Raw genomic sequence first — 24,067 nt, 5'->3', positions numbered from 1 at the left:
TAAACACCAAGTGAAGGTTAACATTCTGCATTTGCTCGCAAATGTTGTCCCTCTAGTTAGGCCACAGCAAGTAATTTCTATGGATGACATCAGCGCGCTCATTAATTTTCACCTGATTTCGAAATAAAAAACAAGAATTTTCATTGCCCTTCGACGGTGGTCAACATGCCAAAAATGGGCAAATGTGTCGTAAACGTTGATAGTCTAAGGTGTTTCATTGCATATGAATACCCAGTGAAGTTCCTGCCCATGATGGTATGACCAAGGAGGTTTTATATATCTATATAAAACCTCCTTGGTATGACAAGCTGTTTTCTGCGTTTGTTCTACTTAATTGAGTTGTGTACAATTACGCAAGAACAGTTTAATGTTGACAGTCTAAGGTGTTTCGTTGCATATGAATACGCAGTGTGGTTCCTGCCCATGATGGTATGATAACAAGCTGTTTTCTGCATTTGTTCTAGCAAGGACATATAAATAATGGGGGGGGGGGTCTAGTTAATTGAACTGTATATACAAGGTGATTCATCGCATATGAATACCCATTGTAGTTGGTTCAGATGATGGTACAACAAGCTCTTTTCTGCATTTGTTGTACTGTCTATTGAGATGTACACACATCTACAAGGACATGTTTACTATCTTTCCTGCGCTGTGATTGGCTGATCCATATACCCAATCTATATAAGGCGAAAACTGACTGTTTACTCCACTGAAGCGACAGACTCGTCCGCACAGCCTGGTACGGCGTTAGGAGCTCCGTCGGACCGCCCAGGAAGAACGTGCAAGACAGACCGCTTTTTGCCGAAGTTTGTGTCCACGCGAAGTTTTTCAGGGAGTAGGGAAGGTTGGATTTTGCTATAATTTTGGAAAAGGGATAACTTTGGTGGTGTTTTGAGTTGGAATTCTGAGAGATAATGAAATTGGGTGCGTTGGTATGTGAGTTGTCTGTCGTTGCACGTGCATTGCCTTCGTCATACTGAGGTCTGCTCTTCTCGTAGGCGAGGTGTGTTCGCGCAATATGTGTGATTATGAGTGGTAACACGCCTCAGTAGAGATGGATATCTAATTGTGATATTATTGTAGATGTCACAGGTACCGGCTATACCGGGAGCAGGGCAACCCCCCGCCGGGAACCAGGTTTGGGGAGCCCAGGTGGTACAAAACCCGCCCGGACATGACCAGGCTGGAGGGGGAAGATAACAACAGAATACCGACGGCGAAATAGCGGCACCGCAACCAGAAGCAGCGCTCGTCGCGGCCGTGCAGCAAGCTGGAGGGCAGCCCCAAGTGCAAGCGCCGTCACAGGACGGTGGTCAGCCGGGAGTACCACGTGGAGAGCCGGTGACCAGCAAGCGGGCATAGGGCTACCGCCAGCTCGTCAAGGCAATATAACACCGCACCAGCAGACTCATCCCCAGAGACTGGTCCAGCGTCCGGTGCTCCCAGGGGCGGACAGCACGTGCAAGACAGATCGTTTTGTGCCCAACTCTGTGTCTGCGTGAAGTCTCAGGAAGGACATTACGGTCTCAGGGAGTATAGAAAGTTGAATTATGCTGTGATTCTGAAATTTGACGGTGTTTTCTGGTCAAATTTTCTGGATATAATGGAATTGGAAGCGTTGGTATGTACGGATTGTGTGTGAGAGTTGTCTGTCGTTTGCACGTGCATTGCTTTTCGTCATGCTGAGGTCTGCTCTTCTCGCAGGCGAGCTGGCATGCTCGGGCAGTATGTGTGGTTATGAGTGATAGTAGGCCTCAGTAGCGCTGGATATCTAATTTTGGTATTGTTGTCTTAAATGTCACAGGGACTATACCAGGAGGTCGACCGGGAGGTGACAAAGCTGGAGGAAGCAAACAACAGACTCAAGACAACGGCTGGCAACTGAATCCGAGCATCGCAAGCATCACAGGGCACACATGCAGGGACCAGGTGCGGCCGGGCGCAGCAAGCCGGAGGACACTCAGCCCCAAGCGTCGGTCAGCCGGGGGCACTCGCACCACGCGGCGGAGGTGACCGCAGCAAATAGGGACAGGGCTGCCGCCCGCTCGGGATCATAGTTGTCAAGGCGGTAATTCAGATTAGCATTGGTTACTTGTCAACACAATACTATAATGGTATTTCTGGCGTTACATTTGGTACTTCGTGTGTGTGTAATTTTGAATCTGCATTGTTGATAAGCCAGTCAAGACCAGAGGTAGTGGACCCGGTCGTAAATCGAGGAATTGGTATCATAAATGGACGTTTGTTTCCTGCAAGAGGTGCAGGTTTGATACAGTAAACATATAGCACACGGGAATGGCCCGTGCTTGTGGACATGGCGTGTAATGATTGTATCAGACAAAACGGCAGGAGTACGCCGATGAAAGTGGGAATGGCCCATAGATATGCAAATAACATAGAACGCCGATTTGAACATGTGCGACACACCTGTGGTGTAGTAATCTAGTATAATGGTAATTAATTTACCAGGACGGTATGAAACGTCGTTAGCGTGGTGATGAAAAAGAGGGTGAATGGCACGCCTCTAAAACTTCGTTTCATTTAATATTACAGGCCATATGTGGCAGAATTGCATCACTTCGAATTCAGTGAAGTATTGGTAGCGTATGCAACCCAAGGAAAGCTAGCGCCATGATGGAGGAGTCGGTAGATACAGCAAAGGGCGAGGGTCATAGCAGAACGTTTCCACAGCCGGCGTTTCAGAATTCCACAGCCGGCGTTTTCCACAAACGTGTTCCCGCCGTCTGAGGGAACAACTTTTAAAATGCCCGCCCTTTGGATAGATGCTTCAGATGCTATGGTTTTGGTCATTTTGTAAGTAACTGTAAAGCCGATTTGAACAAAAGTGAATACTCTGTTAAGGTGAAGATAACGGACGAGTAACTGTCGTAAGATTCAATAAGAAATAAGAAATGGACGGAACGGAATAACGAATGTGAGAATCTGGTATATGTATGTGGTGCATATATGTAATTGAATGAATAGACGGTGGCAATGTTGAAATAAGAAATGCATATGGTTGATTTATCTGAAACAAAATCATTTATACTTGCACAAGAAAGGTTACCCAAGCCACAAGGATGGTTACTCGTGTGATGATGTGAATTAGACATTGTGTTGTACCATGTGAAATTGTGTGAACAATAAAGTGTTGCAGTGGAGTCAGTGTTTGACTCTCAGGATAGATGAAATTGGGCCGGATAATGATTATATATATATATATCAGACTGGGAGATTGGGGAGATGAAATAAAGAATGTTGTCACATGCGTCTTAAGTGTCTAGATGTACTCTGGTAGTTGGTTGAATATAACGACCGGGACATATGTTGAGTAAGAAGATAAAGAAATGAAGTTAGGGAAAAGGGAGAAGGAATAGTTAATAGGTAATTGAAAGATGAGATTGGGAAAGATGAGATTGGGAAGAAAGAGAAAATAGGAAAGGGGAAAAAACAAATGGAAAATAGGTTGTGAAGGAAAAGGAGGAGCGCGACGTAAGGCACTACCCCATAGCTTCATATGGATGAGTCAATCGCTGCGCGGAAAGAATAGGTAACTATCTTTCCTGCGCTGTGATTGGCTGATCCATATACCCAATCTATATAAGGCGAAAACTGACTGTTTACTCCACTGAAGCGACAGACTCATCCGCATAGCCTGGTGACCCGGCGATAGGTACGATAGGAAAGAGATGGTGGGGAGGGGTGACGGGAGTAATGATACGGAGCAAGACGAGGGTCGGTGAATACACCAAGACCTTCCCGCCCACCCGCCCCCCTTTTTGTCACAAATAGGCATGAATCACATCGCCGCGCGACTCCAGGCACTACCCCATAGCTTCATATGGATGAGTCAATCGCTGCGCGGAAAGAATAGGTAACTGTTGAATCAAGGAGGTTTTATATCATATATGAAACCTCATTGGTTGAATACAGGAATAAAAGACCTGTTGGTCATGATATCATATTTCGTCGCCTCAATTCTTGTTTAACAAGACTTATGATCTAAAAATGTGAAAATATAGGAATCTTTTTTTGGGGGGCCCGCCTTTTGTTTTTTTCGCCCTATCTCATTAATTTTGGAGTCTGCGGAGGATGTCATCCATAAAATTTACTTGCTGTGGCCTTAGGTGGCGTTTCTGTAGGCTAAAGATGGTTTATTCTGGACGAGATTGAGCCTTTGCGGATAGAAATCCGCCGTCTTTTAAAAAGTGACCGTTTCCATGGCAACCGGTGACCACCAGTTAACCCAAAACTTACCCATATTTCTACAATTGGACCAAGGCCTTACCACCACCCAAAATTTAAAAAAAATCGACATTTTGTCCTTTGCTACAAGGTATAATTACAGACAGACCCTCTTAAAATTACCCATGATGCATTGCGATATTTGCGGCGATTCGATACCATGGCCGTTGGGTGTAATTCTTAAAACCCTTATAGAGTCAATTCCATGTCACCGAGAGGGTTTTCAGGTAATATTGCTAATGAGTTCAAACAATTTTAGATGAAAGACTATTCCAGTCAAAATAGTTCTAAATTGTTCAAGCAATCAAGAATGAAAGTTTGAACATGTTTGAACTTATTTATATATGTTGGAACTATTTGGAAAGTAATTGCACAAATATCTCTTTATTTAGAACAATTTTCAAACATCTATGTGATTGTTTCACTGTTCGAACATGTTGGAACAATTTGCATCATTTTTCAAATGGTAGATTTGGGTTATTGACCCCATAAAAGTAGGTGCTAATCACACTCTATTGTCTGCCTCTGTATATTTTTAGATTTCACGTCTAGACTGTTGTCTTGAGGTGTCTATGCATGGCACCCAGGCCTAATCCCCTATACTTTGAAGGGATGTGTGAATTGCCCTGTTCCCATCCCACTGACCCAGTTATACCTTGTTGTTATAATGTTGGAACATGTAGGAACAAATGATCAACCTCTTTTCCTACAGTTTCGAAAATAATACAAATAACATGTGCAATGTTAGAAATTTGTCTAACATGTTGGAACACAGCAGAAACTATTTAAAACATCAAATGAATGTTGGAAATTGTTCTAAACAGTAACTTATCTCCCTTAGATTGTTACAAAGGTTTTGCAAATGTTAGAACAAAAGGCAACAAACACCCTCTCGGTAATGTGGAATTGACTCTAACTCCTGATATTTTTGACGATTTTGTTGGTTCAAAGCCCAAAATGCAGAAAATGATATGGCCTATCAACATAATGTATTACACAAGACCCCATAGGTGGTCCAAATAAATGCCTGATTTTGGAAAGTAAACAATACATTTTTTTACACAAAATTACCCAAAAAAATGGACTTCAAAGACTCATAGCTTCTTATAGAGTTAAGATATCAACCAAAAACATACTATTTCGTGATTCCTGTGGTATCTTTTGCCTACAAACCGATTTTCACCGAAGATTATTGATGTTTGATATTTTGTCCCAGTCCTCTGAATTAAGTCCCAAAAATCGAGGTCCATTTTAATGACGTCACCATATCACGTGATAATTCCTAAAAAGCTGGACATTTGACATTGTTATCATGCATAATTATAAAGTAGAGGAGTTAACCTTTTCAAAAAAGTAAGTCACCCTTTGGCCCTCTGTTTGGTACCAAATGGCTATTTTGAGGGACCTGGCCCATGGACTAATAGGGGTGGCTCCCATCTCCATTTCTATAGGGGCTGATCCGCTGGTAGTGATGTGTGTGTTTAACAGTTTCGTGATACTCTTTCCCAAATGCTGAGTGCTAAGCAGAGAAAGCAGTATGTGCCATTTTTAAAGTCTTTGGAATGACCCGGCTGGGGTTCGAACTCATGACCTACCGTGCACAAGGCGAACACTCTATCAACTAGGCCATTGCACCGGTGTATGTACATGTACAAATGTATATTTTTTAAGATTCTCAAAGTTGCTGAGAGAAGACACCTCACCTTACCAATGGCTAGCAGACAGGCTTCCCAGAGTTGTGCCCGTGCAGACATGATTCTCCTAAGTACTGGGTCCACCGCCATGTTACTGACCATGTATATTTCTAAGATAAGAGTGTCTTAAAGTTGCTGAGAGAAGACACCTCTCCTTACCATGGCTTGTAGACAGGCCTCCCAGAGTTGTGCCCGTGCAGACATGATTCTCCTAAGTACTGGGTCCACCGCCATGTTACTGACCATGGACACACAGCTGGGCACCACGGTCAAACTAATCTCTGCACACCTTTTCTGCAAACAAAACAAAAGAAAACAAAAGAAACAAAATTTTAAAACTGTTTATTCCAGTAACTGTTTCATCCGTGTACTAGTATTGACTTGTACTGCCAAATCATTTTAGTGATGCTGAAGAAGAGTGATGGATGTCATTCGAAGCGTCTGGAAGTAGTCTCTGAATCTTAGGTCGATGGGAAAGATAATCTAAGGGACCGTCAAAAGTGGCCACAATGACCAGGTGGTCATTATGCAAAGGTGGTCGCTAGTATAGGTTGTACTTTCCTCAGGTTGGTAGGCCATAGGAAGACAAGATTTTCAGACACAACACTGAATCAAGTTCAGCTGCTGTCAATGTTAATTATTCATCCACATTGTGATCTCCACCTACCATGATGTTCTCAAAGGCTGGCAGAACAGATTCCTCAAAACTGTCTCTGAACTGCATCAAGAACCTGTTGGTAAAAGAGAAACACTTAATATTTAGCCTGATTTGTTCACCAAACAGTAACCAGTTATGGTATCCATGCTATTCTATCTCCGTTCAGTTGTACAAATTTGTAAATTATCATTAAAAATAGAACAAATTGTAATCATTTTGAGGTGTCACAAAGACCTACCCACCTACCAAATATGAAGACAATCTCTCTCTCTCTCTGTGTCTCTCCCTCACACACATACACACATACACACACACACACACACACACACACACACACACACACGTATTACATACTGTGAAAAACATAACCTTCTAGGCGAAGGTAAACAACAAATAATGAGTAGTGCAGCACTAACTTTTTGTCGATGGCCATGTTGTTGAGGGTTCCCACAGCGTTGGCGGCCGACCGGGAAGAGCCGATGTTCATGAACTTCAACAAACCCTGCATCAGCCTGGAAAATGGCAGGACGTGCTTTTTTTATTTGCTGCTGAAAATGAATGGGAGAAAAGGAGGCAAGGAAGGACAGAAAGAAAGACACTGTGAGAAAGAGAATTTAGTAACAAAGAAGCATGTTTTCATGGCTCTCCAAAATGGAAGAAACAAAGATGAAGCAAATAATAAGAAAGAAGGAAGGGAATAAAATGTGTACAAAAAAGTCATACAAATATACAAAGACACAAAATTCCAACGCCAGCTTAGGCCACACCAATTTAACTTCTTGGTTAACGGATTTTTTTTATTTATTTTAGCATGAGGACATCATTAAAACAGAAAACTGGGGTGAAAACTTGCACCTGACCATGTTCACTCCTTGAAACTGTGTGCACCAAAGTACAAACTTTCCTCTGAGATTCTGTTTTCATGTTGATTTTCCAGTCTAGCATTTTTTCAAAAATTCCTTTAACCAAGAAATCAAATTGGTGTGGCCTTATGCATGAAATAAAAATACAACCTGGAGCCATTAATGTGTGTAGTATTGTGTACTGATATGCATATGTGTGTGTTTGTGTGTGTGTTTCTTTACTGCAGTATCTGTTTGTTTAGTCAGAAGGGCTGAAGTTTGCCATCTCTGACTGCCCAATGTTTACAGTTGTATGCAGACCTTGTGGTATCAAAGTTGTTGACGATTGTCGTCCTGCCCTCGGCGTTCTGGGACAGCTCGTTGATGATCGCTACGCAGGCGTCGGACAGGTCTTCGTCCTGGCTGGTGTGCAGTAGGTTAGTCAGGATGTCTGGCATACGCGGCACCGATATGGCATGCTTCTGGTTCACCACTGTGGTGAAGGGACAGAGACAATCGTTAATAATTCAATCAGGTTGGAAAATCACTGGATGACAAGATTCTCTATTCACAACCAGGTTCTACATACAATATGGGGTACTGTGGGGTCGTGTGGCAAAACGGCAGGGTTTTCGGCCCAGAAGCCAGCGGTCCCGGGTTTGAATTCCCCGATGCCACGAATGTTGTGCCCTTGGGAAAAGGCACTTTACATGACTTTCCTCACTTCACCCAAGTGTAAAAACGGGTTTATCATGTGTGGGTCACGACAACAGCAATAGCTGCCTGCGTCCCACATGTATTGCACTGTTGCAATTCTAATAAAATCAAAATCAAACCAAAACAATCAACAGACGGCAGTGGGGAGTAGTACCAGCTAGTATTGCCCTGAGGAAGGTACATGTAGCAGAGGGACTGAAAACTAAGCAGTTTAACATAATATCTTAATTAAACATCAAACATATGTCTTGTCTTACCATTGTTCTTGTTGACCTCTCTGTACAGCTTCAACAATGATTCACACATGTCGACTTCCTCTTTTGTCAGACTTGCAGGAGCATTCATACATCTGGAACAAGACAATCAGAGAAAGCTGACTGCACCCCCTCTGGCAGAACATGACAAAACTGCAGTTCAGAAACACACACACACACACACACACACACACACACACACAGGCAAGCCTAATGATTTACTTCACTCTTATTGGAGTACAATACAATACTGTTAACCAACTCAAAACAGTGTACTAAATCAAATTCTGCTATTAATTTTACAGTTTATTAGTTGAAAAAGTCTGAATAATTTCCCCACTGAATCATGGGTAGTAGTAAAGCCTTTCCTGAAATATTTCCTCCATAAAAAGTATTTCTGAAACAGTTACAGGAGCCATGAAAGCTTACATCACAGTGGTCAAATTTCAAGTATTGCCTATAGGAGTACTACAATCTGACACTGATATAACTTACATACCTTGATATGACTGCAACATCAGAAATCAACTCGAATCCTCTGCATGTGCGGAACAGAGTCTGGGCAGTGTGTTCTGTGGAAGAAATGATGTGCACAATCAACACAAAATCACACAAACCATGTGCATTAGACTACATCAAGCACAGTTTCATTGAAATACAATAAGCCTAGGTACAATCCTCATGAGTTCATGCTTGATCCTATATCCGTTAAAGATAATAGCTATTACATTTACAGGAATAAGCAAATTCGAATGCCAACTTTCACTGTTTTATGTTTAGTATTCCACTCTTACTATACGTTGATGAAATTTAGACATCCAGGTAATAAGATACGCTAAAAGTAGTTACTAAAGCAACTCTATAATTACACTTTATGTTTATGGATTTATGTAATCTGCACCTTTGTTATATTTTGTCTGACCATGATCTCAACAAAAAGCGGCCTGCAAGCCAATTTGGGCTTTTCGTGAATAAACAAAGGTCCAATCAAGAAAACTTTATGTGCTCACTGTCTTCAGTGCAGTCTTTAAGGAACATCGTCAGCAGTTTCAGTCCTCCGGTGTAGAAAATCACCGGCTTGTTTGGCTGTCTGATTCTCTTTAAAAGCTCCACCACGCCCTCTGCCTCCTGGTCTCCACTCTCAATCCGTTCCTTAGCCTTCTCCTCTTCCTCCTCAACTGCTTTAGCTGTCTTCAAGTCTCTGATGTAAGCTGGGAAGAAAAGACTTGTTGTCATAATCATTAATTCCTTGTCCACTGAAGTTAAATTTTGTTTCTGTGACATCTGTGATTTATCACTTTAGTTATTTATTAGATTGATTATAGGTACATATCTTTTAAGAATATTAAGATGCAAAATAAGTGTAGTGGTATACACTACAGCTAATAATACAATTCAATTTCACAAAATTGTGTACATGTATTTCAAAAGACTGCTTTACTTCACTCATCTTGTAGTCTATGATTATGATGGCAGGTCTGGATTTTAAAAAGATATTTCTCATCACTAAATACAATGTACACCATTTTATACTCACCATTGACAGTTTTTTCTTGCTTTGGATCTACCTTCAGTGCCTCTTGGTAAGTTGCCAATGCCTGGATGAAGAAGTGCAAAATAATATGTAACATTATGAAAATATGGCATATAGATAATTAGTTAACTGACTTTAGATTTGTAAAAACAGTCCCTTGAAACCTTGAGCCTATGAATACATACCGGTATCCAGCCACAGATCTTTTTATGTAAATGGCAATCATAGAATGTTACCAAGGATAAAACCTCCTTGATGTAACTTTGCCATACATTCAGTAATGAGTTGAGAGCATCTGTCTTTCAAAATTTAGAAAATAACTTTACACTGAAGTTGACCTGTCAGATCTTTTCCCAAAAATCCTAAGATCTTTGCCAGATATTGATATCATCATTATGCCAGCCATTATATTATTTATAACCTGAGCAAGGTAGCATATAGCAGAAGGAGTAACAAAATTTTGGCACTGCCAGGTATGTAGTAACTGCTGTAAAAAATGTATTACTAAGAACTTGATAGTTTGTATGTACAAGAAACCTTCAACATCCTGTGATAATACAATTCATGGATGTATCCTACCTTGTCATACTCTTTCTTGGCTACCAGCGCCCTGCCTTTGTGTATGTAAGCCTTCACATACTTGTCATCACACTACATATTGACAATAAAGAATATGAGTTATTATTTTGCCAAATTGAATGAAACTGCCATGCATATCTGACATTCTTGACACATACATGTAAGTTCCTGGATCATAAACAGGGGTCCATTTACATGTACATTATTTCATAAATGTGCACAGGTGCAGATGAGAAAGAAAAGAGCTTGCACACAAAAAAATTACTTCCACATAACATAAAGCTATGTTCAAATAGTAGGCATGTCCCCATGGCACAAGCAGTAAGCAACCCTGCCGCTTCGCCATCTGGATCAAATTCCGTGGATCCTGGGGCCTGAGTTCGATCCTAGGGTTATCTCCAGCTCGGACATGTTGTAAGGGATTGCATTCATCATTTCGGATGGTGACGTAAAGCCGGAGGCCTCGTGTATGAGGGAGCTTTGGGCATAAGCCTCAAGCATCAAACCTCTGCACGTAAAAGAACCCAATACACTTATCAAAAAGAGTAGGGGTGACCCGGTGTGCTTGGTCAAAAACGCGAGCCGTGGCGAAGCCGCATTGCACTACCACTATAGCTACTTGAAAAAGCATCATGCTTCACCTCAATTGAGGATGACTGCTTTACCTTTTTTACCTTACTTAGTACCTAACAATCATCAATATTACAATACTCACCCTCATTGCCCAGTCACAGTCTGAGAGAGCTTCATCGTATTGTCCTAGTTTGATGAATGCCTATTACACAACAGGGCAATGAAGAAAAATCATTTCAACAACCCGCTAAATCTAATTCATCTGAGTTTGTCAACCAATATTAAACGACTTGTCGCATCAAAACTAGATACTCATACTAACTCTAACTGCATTTTGAAGCGTTCTAATGAAGAGGCCCCTACCGTACTTAGTAAAAATCTGAACACTAACAACAACTCTTATGCACCATACATCAACATTTTTTCTGTCTTAAACGCATACATGATTCAAAGATCCAACTAGAGATGTGAAAAGACAACATGTGGCCTGTAAGCTTCATAGATTAATGATTCTTCAACAGACAGAAAGGGAAATTTTTGCCGCTAGTACAGATCTTTAACAGTGGTATAAAGTGCTGAAGATCTAGACTAAAAGTAAAAGTACCTGAGCCCTGTTAGTCCACAGTTCCTTGAAGTCTTTCAGTTTCTCCAAGCCTTGAGTGTAGAAGGCCACGGCAGTCTGGAAGTCTCCAGCCTTGAAGGCCTTGTTGCCCTCCTCCTTAAGTGCCGTGGCCTCGTCCTTCTGTTCCTTCTTCCTCGCTGCTCTCTCAGCTGCATCCTTCTCAATGAAGTCCATGAAGGCTTCTGTAGGTCAACACAATCATCATCATCATCATCATCATCATCATCATCATCATCATCATCATCATCATCATCATCATCATCATCATCATCATCATCAGTCGACGAGCTTTCGCTAAGACGGGGTTATACCACCCTTTTTACGGGGTGACATACCCTTTCGTTGGCTGTCATACAAGATGGGGATGCGCCAGTTCTCCCGTCAGTAACACATTGTAGATCTTTAAATGTTTACAATGGTTTTATTTGCGGTGACGAATTCATGACACAGCAAGTATGCATTTCCAATGCATTTCTACTTCACAACAGAATTGTTTCAACAGTGAACTTAAAATACAGCAAAAAAAAATTATTTCCCCTCCTAGCCCAAAATTAAGTCCTCACAAAAATAAATGACTTCCAAGTATCACACATGGCAGATCTTCAAGTAGGGTTTCTAGGGTGTGTCTAATTCATCATCTTTTATGCCTGTAACGTAGTCCAATTTCATGTGTACACATACATGTACTCCCAGCAGGTTTCACAATCATATATACCACACATTCCTGTTTATCATTATGAGTATTACATGTATTTTGTACTTCTTTCATCAGCATTCAAAATCAAGTATTTCATTAATCTTAGCTACATTTGTATATATCTTTTATGTAACAAATATTCTAAATTCCAGTTTCATTACCTACATGTATCTATTGATAAATATAAATTGATTTTTTATTCATAGATAATATTCTGCTGACTGAATAATTGATAACCAATAATACATCATTGATAATACCTTGGCCCATTTCTCCAGCAGCTTGAGGTCCCTGAAATAAAGGAATAAAAACATCAACTAAAAACAACCATATCAATATCACAATTCAATACAATCTTAGAATCAAATAATTTTAGAATTCTATCAACTAAATGATAAATGCTAACATAAGTTCACGGGTCTGATAAATAAAAAGCCAGTGGAAAGTGGAAGATACTGTAAATGCATTTAACTTTTTTCTTAAGTTTGCATAGTTTTTATTTCGAGGTAGGGAGAAAATGGAGTGTTCTCTGTGGTTTTAAGTTCACGTTTGAAACATAGTAGCACTACAGTCATAGGTGGGCAGAAAGCTACAAATGTAAAACCACAGCGAACATTTCTGCATTTACAGTTTACACACCCACCCAACGTTTTGGTGACAAATACTGACTGGTACTCTTCTACACTGCAGGCTACGAGTAGGTCCCAAACATAAAGTACTGTAATAAATGTGGTCCAAACGTAAAGTATTGCCATTTATACAAGAATAATCATTATCAAAAATAAAACCTAGTCTGCAGTGAGTGTACATGTAGCAGCCAGTATTGCCCTGAGGAAGGTGATAGACAGTCACCGAAACGTCATGACAGCTGTGATTGTATGTCCTGGTCTTCTTCTTCTTCTTTATTTTCTTCTTTGTTATTACATGCTTAACCTCATTAAGTTGAGGACTCTAGGCATTGTACGTACTTGACATACATTGGTTGTGAATAAAGAACCTAGTTATCCAGTGATTCTCCAACCTCATGAAATTATTCAGTCAGTGGAAACAAAAAAAATACTTTGACTATTTCCAGATGTGCACTACCTGTTGCTGTCCCCTGGCCAGCTCGTCGAAGGCCCTCTGATTGATGACAGTTTTGTTAACTCCAGTGTTGTCCACAGGCGTTCTCCTAATCTTCCCCAGTTTCTCATCTGCAGCTTTACAAGCTTTCTGCTGGGCCTCCGCATCCCCAGATGCCATTCCCTTGATGATGGACTCTGGGAATAAGAAAGGTAAAAAGCAATCAACAGCTAATTTGAGGTGAAAGATGATGCTTTATTTTATTCTATTCGCATATGTTTACTGAGTTTTAGGCAGGAAGCGATTGCTTATCTGAAGCCTTCTACTCAACACATACAACAAAGAGACATAATGACATGCATAAATACAAAATGGATAAAAGGAAAATAACAATAGACATTACAAGTTGTTATTTATCATTAAGTGAATCTGCCTGTAGAGTGGATGTAAGCATGAACAGTATCGAATATGTTACAGTTATGTAAGTATGAGAGTGACGTGGAACCTCGTAACAGAAGAGAACATAATGAACATATGCATGATGATGCTTTCATGTTAAAAGCGCAATGATTATCACGACTTGTGTATTCAGTTACCCCGGGCTTACGGAAAAGGCTATGATGTAGAATTTTTATATGTGGTGAATGGAGTTGGGGAATGAGTTCTGCTCATTTTCAACCAAGCACCGCAAGGGTATAGGGACATGATTCTACATATTATAACATTAATTTTCGCAAAGACACTCTGTCGGGCCAAGGCGTTAATCACCTTCGACGATTCACCGTCATGATCAAGTGTGCAGTTGGTAGATACAATCAAAGCCAAATATGTAAATAGATCTTGTCAGGGTTCTGAATTAGGCCTAGGATGAAAGTAGTGTTACTGTACATGCGTCCTATCTCAAAGGCAAAATCGGCTTTTGAAAGTCAATTTATTCAGTCATTTCTATACATGATCAGTTCAAACAACACTACCACAACATTTATAGCGACGTGACGACGTCCATGATGCAAAATTATGACTTTGTTGTAATGTGAGAACTCACTGAAAATGGTCGCCAGGGTTTTTGTAGGCTCGTGAAACTAAGGGGATCATCGTATGGCATGTTTTTGCACGGTTTTAGAATGCTCAAAGTATGAAGTTATTACACAAATACTGTAAATGCAGAAATGTTCGCGGTGGTTTTATGTTCCCGGTTTTCGTTTCACCCGCAAACATTTTTGTCCAATACTGTAGCAGTATGTGATTATATAGCACTGCCGCAAACTTAAAACCACCGCGAACACTCCATTTCGCCTTAGGGCGAAATAAAAACCACGCAAACTTAAATGCATTTACAGTATGCTAGACACTAGACAGAGTAGAGTAGAGTAGAATTTTCGGTCAGGTAGGACTGTTTAGCAAATGTCACAACAATAAAGATTTCAGCATTTTTTGTTTGAATTTTCATTCTTAGGTCCCTGATATATTGCCTTGGTTGCCTTAAATGACGTCGAAGCGTCTTGCATGGCCGTGAAACGTCTAGAAACTTCCGCAAGCGACGGTGCCCCCCTCCCCCAAATATACAACATTGCATCACAAAAGAAGTTTGAAACGTCAATCCAACGTCTGTGTGCGCGAATTAATTATCATAAAAACAGAGCTCCGTCATGTACTCTTACAAACTACATTCTTAGAAGGTATAAAACTTACGGATATCGTCCACATTTTGAAGAAACTTGTCCAGTTCTTCTTTCGAAGTGTTTTTGTCCGCCATTTTTAGGGCGTAACGTCATGGCAACCACAGCATAGGCTTAACCACTTGGATTTTAGGGATGTAGTAATATCTACTACCAACAAACCCTATCTTTTAATCAGTACATTCAACAGAAAAATTACTAAGTAGCATACAATTTTTTTTATTGCTATTTATTAAAAGGTAAAGATAGATAAGCATGAATAATAGGGTAATTAGTACGTCAGTAAACACCCCCACAGTTCGATTGGTTGTGACCTGTCAAAGACTACTTTGACCCAGTGAGATGGTGAGGTGTCTATGAACCAAGGTGGAAGAAAGTACAAGAAAGTGGCCTCTGCATATCTATTGTGTCCTGTGTAACGTTACCTTCTTCTTAGCTCAGGTTGGCTTCATCTTTTGCTGCTCATTGAAACAAAATCTGTCAGGTATTGTTTAGATTAGCCTCCTTCGCAGACTTGAAGAACGGCGGCAACGGCGGTCACCCCTCGGCTACACAACTCCCTCGGCTACATAACTCCCTTGTGTGTGTCATCCCCCCCTCCCCAATATACTGTATATGCCGCCGTTCTTGAAGTCTGCGAAGGAGGCTAGTTTAGATGAGGGTCTGTATGGGGGGGTCCTGGCAACGCTTAACGGTAAATTTAGGCCAGCCGATAACGCTTAACGGTAAATTCAGGCCGGCCGATAACGCTTAACGGTAAATTCAGCATTTTTAGAACATGAGATACCCCTGAAGACGACGTTTTTATGCCACTAGTCGTCCTGATCTTGTGGCAAGAGACCTATTAGCCCTATTACGCTATGCCATTCTCGCACGCCTGCTCCGAACCCGAAATTTGGCGGCGACAGGAAATTTCATGATCACGATGACGAGCGCCGAAGGCGCGACAAAAATTTTGACATCTTGACCCTCTGAAACGATATTTCCTGCATTCTGAGGGGGGGATTTTGCTGAAGAGTAAGCTAAGTTTAATGACATCTCTATTTGAAAAAAAAAATACAGAAGAGTTTCAGCTTGATTTTTGAGGGGCGTCACGCACTCCAGACCTCGCCGGAGCTGTAGCCTGGGTGCCAGACCACCGCGCTCCTGGCGCTAATCCTTCGGCCGGGGAAGCAACTCGCGCCGCCGCCACAGACAGCGCACGGCCCACTAATTATCTCTCGCGCGGGGCGATAGATATCAGGGTTCGGCTGCCAAAGCGCCCGGGTGCCAACTCTATCCCTACTACCAGGTCTTCCCCGGCCAAAAAGGCTTATCATCGCATCGCGCGAAAGGTCTGGTATCCAGGCTACCGGAGCTGCGACATGCTCCCGGGGAAAATTCTTGACACCCAGAAACGCTATTTCTTGCATTTCGATGGGCAAATATTACTGGTAATGTAAGTTAAGTTTAATGATATCTCTGTTTGTGAAAAAATACAGACGAGTTTCAACTTGAGTTTTGGGGGTCGACGCGCTCCTCACAATTCTTTTCGACGGAGGCCCGGCATGCAGCCGGGGAAAATTTTTAAATCTTGAACCGCGAAACGCTCAATTTCCTGAATTTTGAGGAGAAAACTTTGCTGGTAGAGTGAAAAAAAGAAGTGTTTCAGCTTGAAATTTTGTGGGGGGCACCCTACCGACATATTTTCGCCGGAGCCGTGTGCTCCTTGGAGAAAATTTTGAAATCTTGACCCACTGAAATGCTTTTTCCTGCGTAACGAGGAATTACTCAATAACGCTTAACGTTGAATTCAGGATGACAAATAACGCTTAACGAGGAATTAGAACGACCAGTAACGCTTCACGATTAATATACCGATAACGCTTAACGGTAAATTCAGGGCGGCCGGTAACGATTAACGGTGAATTAAAATCGCTCTTAACGCTTCACGAAAAAGGGCATGCAGACCCTCTTAGATCCCTTTTCGGATGAAAATCGACCCAAAATAGACTTCTGTAAAACCTCCTTGTTATAATAATCAATTAACTTAGACTATTAGTTTTTGTGTAATCTGTTGCACCTCTACGAAACTTGTCATATTTCCTTTCAGGCATACTGTTAACCTTATATTATTAATTAACAGTATTAAAGTCCAACTCCAATCTGGTTCGATCCCAGGGTCGGCTTGGATGACTATAATTATTGGGTGGGCCGACTATTCTCTCTTCGCAGCTATAAATGGGGGGCTGAATTGCGAGAAGTTTACAATTGGCAGGGCTAGATTGCAAGGGTCTGGAGCGGCTGCCAATTCCGCACTAACTCAGGCCTAGTTGACCTCAATTACGACAATTGCCCCATTTGCGGCCATATTTATATATATTATAAAGGGCCGTATAACTGCTGTCTGTAGGTTTTGAGACTTTAACACAGGGAAAGACCCCTACTCTTTTCAAGAAGTGAGGTGGGTTCTTATACGTGCTCTTTTACGTGGGTTCTTTTACGTGTGGCTTTTCTCAAACACGGGACCTCCATTTAATGTCCTATCCGAGGGACGTCCTTAACCGAAGGTAGGTACTCATTTACACTGTAAATTACAGCTATATTATAAGTGATGTGAGGAAAGTCATGTAAAGTGCCTTTCCCAAATGCACAGCATCAGGGCATATCATGATCAGTGGTTTTGAACCCGGCCAGGACCTCTCGGTTCTGGGCTGAACACCCTACCGATTGCGCCACATGATGCCACATGTTGTGACATGACTGACTAGTACATGTATGATGAGGCCCTAAGGGATTGCATTCGTCATTTTGGATGGTGAGCTACAAGTAGGGAGGTGTGATGATGAGCCAATTTGCAAAGCCACACTAGTACTGCACTATCAATAGTAGCTAACGTGAAAAAGCAACCTTAGTTGAGGATGGCTACTAGTACATACTTTACCTATCTCTAATGTAATATTAATGTCCTTTTTTCAGGTAGAAATGGAATGGTATGTTGTTCTGCTGCTGGTGGTGGTCTTACTTGTGGTGCTGCAGAAATGGTGGACTGGCCGGTTTGGCTACTGTCAGAGCCAAGCAGATATGAGGGGCAAAACTGTGATCATCACCGGGGCTAACACAGGCGAGTCTTTCAATCATTGATAAATGCAATGATTAGATTACCTAGTATTTGAAGCCACTTTATTGTTTTGTTTGTTTGTAATTGTACAACTAGTGTATCACATAATGACTTTGCAATAATAATGTACAGGTTTCACATAAAAATCAGTGATTATAAACTATAACATAGTATACGAGCTGCATGTGACTGAAATACTGTACTGTAAATAATACAAAAATGTTCGCGGTGGTTTTATGTTCACCCTTTTCGCGGTGAACTCTTCAGCACGAACTTAAAACCACCGCAAAACTTTTTGCCCACCCCACGACTGTAGCGCTACTATCGTTTCAAATGAGAACTTAAAACCACCGCAAACACTCAATTTTCTCCCTACCGCGAAATAAAAACAGTGTTAATTTAAATGCATTAACAATTCTGTACATCCAAAGTTGTTGCCATCAAAAGTGTCTGACAGTCATTATTTCTTTCACCCTCAGGTATTGGTAAGGCCACCGCCCTTGAACTTGCTCGCCACCATGCCCGGGTTATCCTGGCGTGTCGTAACAAGAACAAGGCTGAAGCAGCCAGAGATGACATCATCAAAGTCACAGGTAACCTAATAATTTAACTTACATGTTGTACCAAGGGATACTGGAGGGCTCAAAATTCATTTTTGGAAATAGGTGCACTGGTGCACGCAATCAAAAAATTTAGGTACAGCATACATCAAGTGACAGTTATGGGCAAGATGAGGGAAGGATAAGTTACAAGCAGCATCAAGCAAACTACTGTAGTTTGCAAACATGGATTATATAATTAAAAAGTGAGATTCCAAATGGGGGATTCTAAACTATTTTCAAATTAACAAATTGAATGGACTCTACAAAAGCTCAAGCAAAGCCCAGTTTTACATTTGAGTCAGATCGTAAGTTTTGTCTTTATTGATATTGATCAAGCTTTGTGTATTCCAGCAAAGGTATCATTAAATGTATAACAGTATACGGTAACATTGTATGCAGATAAGTCCCCCATTTTCCGCAGGAAACACTCCTCTGAATACTTTTATCAGAAGAATGCTAAAGGTGAGCAAGTTTGTATCCCTCCCTCATCATTGTGCAGTGCATGACTGGAGTTGCTGGATTAAACCTTAAAGGCGAGTAATAAACTCAATGTGTGAGGAAGGGGATAACAACTCAGTCATGTTTGGGACTGCATTCTTCACACTGTAGCAGTGACACCTAGCTGCAGTGCTAAGTAGAACCAGTCAGTATTGCCCTGAGGAAGGTGACAGGTGGTCACCAAAATGTTGACGTAAGTTATCAACTCTCTCGTTGTGTACAAAGAATGAACTTTGTCAACCTGCAGGAAACACTGATGTGATTGTGAAGGAGGTTAACATGAGTAAGCTGGCATCTGTCAGGACTTTTGCCGAGGAAATCTGCAATGGAGAACCTCAACTTGACGTACTGATCAACAATGCCGGCATAGCAGGTATACAGTTTTGACAAATATGTAAACCTTACACACAACATATATAGTTTGCTCTGGGAAGCTTTCGAGACGAACACTAGTACTCTGTCTCTTCTTCAACCCTAATACAGTCAGATCTCTTCTCTTGTCACGTGACTTGATATTGATCATCACGTGATAAGAGACAGTTATATACATAGGCTTGAGATAGTGACGCCCCCTGTCCCGGTTTAAGGTACTGCGTTGTCTGCGGATTTGGATTGCCTCCCTAACACCCCTTGAAAACCAGTCGGAGTCCTGATCTAGCACTATCACACTGTCCCACTGTCTATCTTGTGTTTCTCATTGGCGACGTGTTCCACCACGGGAAATGACACACAACTGGTGCGAAGTGGTCTCTCCAACTCCCCTACGTATATACATTTCAATTATTTTCTATCAGTAGAGCATTAGAAAGTAGTTTAAAACTCATCCTGGTGACTTTTTGGTGCTGCTTGCTCTGTCCATTCCACAAGCCACCCGACAGAACACAACAGAATGTATAAGTGATTGTTAAATTATAAACTATGGGTCATGTTTTTTTAGCATTGTTATAATGATTTCAACTAGCATTCATGGAAAGTGTTCCTGGAAATTGTTTTAAAAATTTTGTGTGCATGATCTTTGGCTCATGTTTCTTGAGATCAGTACTTTAAGTGATAATGCTATGATTATATGAATAACGTTAATGTTACATAGTCTTATTGCTTGTGTAAAAGAAAGGATGATAGGTAGTAATGTTAATGTTCTCATTGCTTCATTGCTCCTGCACAGGTCCATCCAAGAAGACTCTGACAGAAGATGGACTGGAACTCACATTTGCCACCAACCATTTCAGTCATTTTCTTCTCACCAATCTTCTACTGGGTAATATAAGGAAATCATTACATTTTTCTTTTGTGACACACTCTCGTAGTCAGCTCAGGGTGTTTGACCATTCAATGTAGAATCATTACAAATATACTACTCTCATTTCCCAAATAAACGTACCCCCCAGAATAAACATACTCCCCGGACAAATCTTCAAAATCTAATAAACATACCCCCGGGAAAATCAACCAAATTGACGGGGAAACGGATGTCCATGCATGCTACTAGTACCATTACACCAAACTTTGTCCGTAACACCAAACCTTGTCCGCAACACCAAACCTTGTCCGCAACACCAAACCTTGTCCGCAACACCAAACCTTGTTGAACTCTTTGTGCTAAGTGATTCGTGAATAGTTTCATCACTAGTTGGTAAGTCACTGAATAAAGATTCTTTGGAACGCATAAGCAGCTGCAGCGCAATGTGAACCAGTCAGAATAGCCCTGAGGAAGATGACAGATGGTCACCAAAATGCGGTTGAATAAATCACGTTGTTGTGTACAACAAGTCTTTTTACTCAGTTTAAAGTGATATGTGAAAAAAAAGTGTTCTTCTCTCAGATCTTTTGAAGAAGTCGTCTCCCAGTCGCATCGTCAACGTTTCGTCCATGGCCCATCTGTGGGGAAGGGTTGACTTTGACAACCTCTGTGCAGAGAAGTGGTACAACGAGGGTAGGGCCTACTGCGACAGCAAGCTAATGAACATCCTGTTCACCAGTGAACTTAACAAGAGGCTGGCAGGAACAGGTGTGTTCGGACGCTACACAGAAGCAAGACTTAGTGTTGTTGTGTTAAATGTTCAGTTTTCACCTTCATTCTTGCACTGTGTGTATAGATCTGAGTTGAAAGATCAACATAATTCTGGAGTATATTGTATAAATTATGTGTATTTTACTGATATCCTAAAGGTTTTCAGTGCTCATCGATCAATGATTTCCAAGGTCTTCCAAAAATATCTTGATGATGTTTCAATTACTATTTAATGATCTTTCAGTAGTTTCCAATGTCTTAGCCAACGATCTTCCAATTGCAAAGATCTCCAACCTAAAGGTCTTTCATGCGATGATCTTCAAAATTTTTCAATGATCTCCATTGATCTCTCAATGGTCTTTCAATCATCTCCAATGATCTCTTGCGGGTTCAAATATGAATATCTTTTAAATGTGATAGTATGATTTTTTTTGTATATGATGACCTTGTGTGATACGTATTCATGTAGGGGTAACGGTGAATGCTTTGCATCCTGGCACCGTCCGGTCTGAACTATTTCGCACTACCCCCTGGTATGTTAAAGTTCTATTTGAGAGGATCCTTCAACCATTTTTAAAGGTTAGTAATCAATGTATACCTCATTTTCAGAAATCATAGTTACAAGTTGCGATCCTAATGTATGGGACACTTGTATCTTTGCTTGATCCTTTAGAAGTGAAACACATATGATACATACTGAGCTATAAACAAAATGTGAGGGACTTTGTCCTTCAGTCATTTATTCATATAACCTTACATTGAACTTTCTTGGCAATACCTCAGAAGTGGAGCCAATTTGTAACTTGCTGTTCTCTGATCTTACCATTGTAGAGTGCTCGCCTTGTATGCAGTAAGTTGCACTTTTGATCCCCGACTAAAGACTTTGAAAAATGGTACATGTTGCTTTCTCTGTGTATAGTACCCAGCACTTTTGAGAAAGAGTAGGACTTGAACACAGAGAGCTAACAGCGGACTAGCCCCCTGCTGTAATGTTTGCACAACTGTGTGGGAAAGACACTAACATCATCTTGTCGTGAGAGTGTCACGGATGGACAACACCCTCCTCCTCCAGTCCTCCCTGTCCTCCATTGCTCTTAGCAGGACACTAACTATGGTAACTAGCTATTCCTAAATGTTAATGTTTGTCCCCCAGACTCCATACCAAGGAGCACAGTGTTCTATTTACTGTGCCGTGTCGAAAGAAATGGCTGAAGTCTCTGGCCAGTACGTCTGCGACTGTCGCATCCAAGATCCTTACAAACCCGGCATGGACGACGGAGCAGCCAAGAAGCTCTGGGAAGTCAGCGAGAGGCTCACCGGGTTAACTTCTTAAAGGAGAAAGGGACCAATAAGCTAGTTCACATACAGGTCCAAGTGGGCATGTGCTCGGTCAAAGGTTAAGGCCCCTCTATAACTTGTCAGTTGTTGAACCTTATTTTAATTGTCTATTTTGTAAAACAACAATCGTAAGCTGATTGTCAATGGAACTCAAGAAGTAACTACCTCTTAGAACACCATTTTGATAAAGAGAGTACTGCTCTAGACACGTTTGTAGACATGTTGTGACCTAAATTTTGTTCTACAGTCATGTATTATGAAATATAAATTACAATGGTTTACGAGTAAGATACGCCCAAAATAGTTACTCAAGCAACTGGATAAAATTTCGAAACAGTCAGACGTTTCAGACAGCATCCGCTAGCTTTCGTCAGTGAGTAAGATACATACAATTTTTACATACCTACATTGAACATTCAATTTGGGAAATAATTTAAAATCCACTACATTCAACTTTATACCACAATTTGCATATATCAATCTCTACATTAGGATATATATACTATAACAATATAATTGATAGATTCAAGAGAAACTGCATGAACTAAAAGTGAAAATAAAGATGAAGAAGTCACTCTTTCAATGAAGACTGCTTTATTTCATTGCTTTGTTTGTTGTGCACCTTTCACATAGCGGAAACATTCCTCCGACATGTTCTTCTGCCAGTTGTGACTGCATGGATCAGTTGCACAACCCAGCCTCCACGTGGTGGTCATAGCAAACTGAGGAAAGAACCAAAGTCAGCTGAGGTCTGTTTACACATTCAGATATAACAATTAAACTACAATATTATCTCTCCAACCCTCGAAATATAAACCATCACCCCATAAGTACATGCATGTAAATATAAGAGGGTGAGAAAGAACAGAATATGACTTTAACAGACTGAAGTTATATATTTAATGGCATCGTGTGGCGCAATCGGTAGGGTGTTTCGCCCTGAACCGAGAGGTCCCGGGTTCGAAACCACCGCTATGCCCCGATGTTGTGCCCTTGGGAAAGGCACTTTAAACGACTGTCCTCACTACACCCAGGTGTGAATGGGTACCCGACTTCGGTTCGGGAAGGTCGTATTGAGGTCACCTGCTGGCGCTGAATGGCAGCCGCCCAGACCCTTGCCACAGTTTCACAAAGTGCAGGTGTGGAGCAAATATGTATCTGTTGTGTATTATGTGATTGTAAACCCTGCAGCAATTCAGCACTGGCTGCCATTGCACGGGTAATTTCTGACCAATAAACCATTATTATATATAAGTTTATCCCATATGGTGAATCAATATGGTTGTATATTGAGTTCTTTGAATGTAATATGGAATCCAGGAAGAATTGTGGTGTGAATGGTATCTGAATAATGTAATT

The 24,067-nt window shown here is 41.1% G+C and overlaps 2 protein-coding genes and 1 long non-coding RNA gene across 7 annotated transcripts in view; 2 read left to right on the top strand and 1 right to left on the bottom strand.

Annotated features, from left to right (window-relative positions):
- LOC136448261 (tetratricopeptide repeat protein 12-like) overlaps window positions 1-15,282 on the bottom strand; it is a 28,492-nt gene extending 13,210 nt beyond the window's left edge. The window contains exons 1-14 of the mRNA XM_066447586.1: window positions 15,173-15,282; window positions 13,505-13,677; window positions 12,679-12,709; window positions 11,704-11,903; window positions 11,242-11,301; window positions 10,527-10,598; window positions 9,951-10,011; window positions 9,424-9,624; window positions 8,913-8,985; window positions 8,417-8,508; window positions 7,764-7,935; window positions 7,017-7,112; window positions 6,610-6,673; window positions 6,102-6,236 (exon numbers count right to left, since the gene is read on the bottom strand). Of these exons, the coding sequence (XP_066303683.1) occupies window positions 6,102-6,236; window positions 6,610-6,673; window positions 7,017-7,112; window positions 7,764-7,935; window positions 8,417-8,508; window positions 8,913-8,985; window positions 9,424-9,624; window positions 9,951-10,011; window positions 10,527-10,598; window positions 11,242-11,301; window positions 11,704-11,903; window positions 12,679-12,709; window positions 13,505-13,677; window positions 15,173-15,236 (1,494 nt within the window). The 5' untranslated portion in view covers window positions 15,237-15,282. The remainder of the gene's footprint in view (window positions 1-6,101; window positions 6,237-6,609; window positions 6,674-7,016; window positions 7,113-7,763; window positions 7,936-8,416; window positions 8,509-8,912; window positions 8,986-9,423; window positions 9,625-9,950; window positions 10,012-10,526; window positions 10,599-11,241; window positions 11,302-11,703; window positions 11,904-12,678; window positions 12,710-13,504; window positions 13,678-15,172) is intronic.
- On the top strand, window positions 645-3,271 carry LOC136448521 (uncharacterized). 2 transcript variants are annotated; one of them, XR_010757892.1, is made up of 2 exons: window positions 645-838; window positions 1,087-3,271. It is a non-coding gene; the product is annotated as an uncharacterized lncRNA (long non-coding RNA). The 2 variants fall into 2 exon arrangements; XR_010757891.1 differs by having other exon boundaries at window positions 645-847.
- Window positions 15,283-15,479: 197 nt separating the features above from the next.
- Window positions 15,480-23,291, top strand: LOC136448262 (retinol dehydrogenase 13-like). Of its 4 annotated transcripts, none has more exons than XM_066447587.1 (8): window positions 15,480-15,600; window positions 18,118-18,262; window positions 18,739-18,852; window positions 19,607-19,732; window positions 20,525-20,617; window positions 21,182-21,367; window positions 21,840-21,949; window positions 22,524-23,291. In XM_066447587.1, exons 2-8 carry the CDS (start codon window positions 18,124-18,126, stop codon window positions 22,701-22,703), a joined length of 948 nt encoding a protein of 315 aa, XP_066303684.1. In that variant the 5' UTR covers window positions 15,480-15,600; window positions 18,118-18,123; the 3' UTR covers window positions 22,704-23,291. The 4 variants fall into 4 exon arrangements, with proteins under 4 accessions (XP_066303684.1, XP_066303687.1, XP_066303685.1 ...); XM_066447590.1 differs by having other exon boundaries at window positions 15,492-15,600; window positions 18,122-18,262; XM_066447588.1 differs by having other exon boundaries at window positions 15,493-15,643.
- Window positions 23,292-24,067: the final 776 nt, after the last annotated feature.

The sequence above is a fragment of the Branchiostoma lanceolatum genome, chromosome 14 (genome assembly GCF_035083965.1).
Source record: "Branchiostoma lanceolatum isolate klBraLanc5 chromosome 14, klBraLanc5.hap2, whole genome shotgun sequence".
In the NCBI taxonomy this organism is placed as follows: domain Eukaryota; kingdom Metazoa; phylum Chordata; class Leptocardii; order Amphioxiformes; family Branchiostomatidae; genus Branchiostoma; species Branchiostoma lanceolatum.
This window is presented reverse-complemented; position numbering and strand designations above follow the sequence as displayed.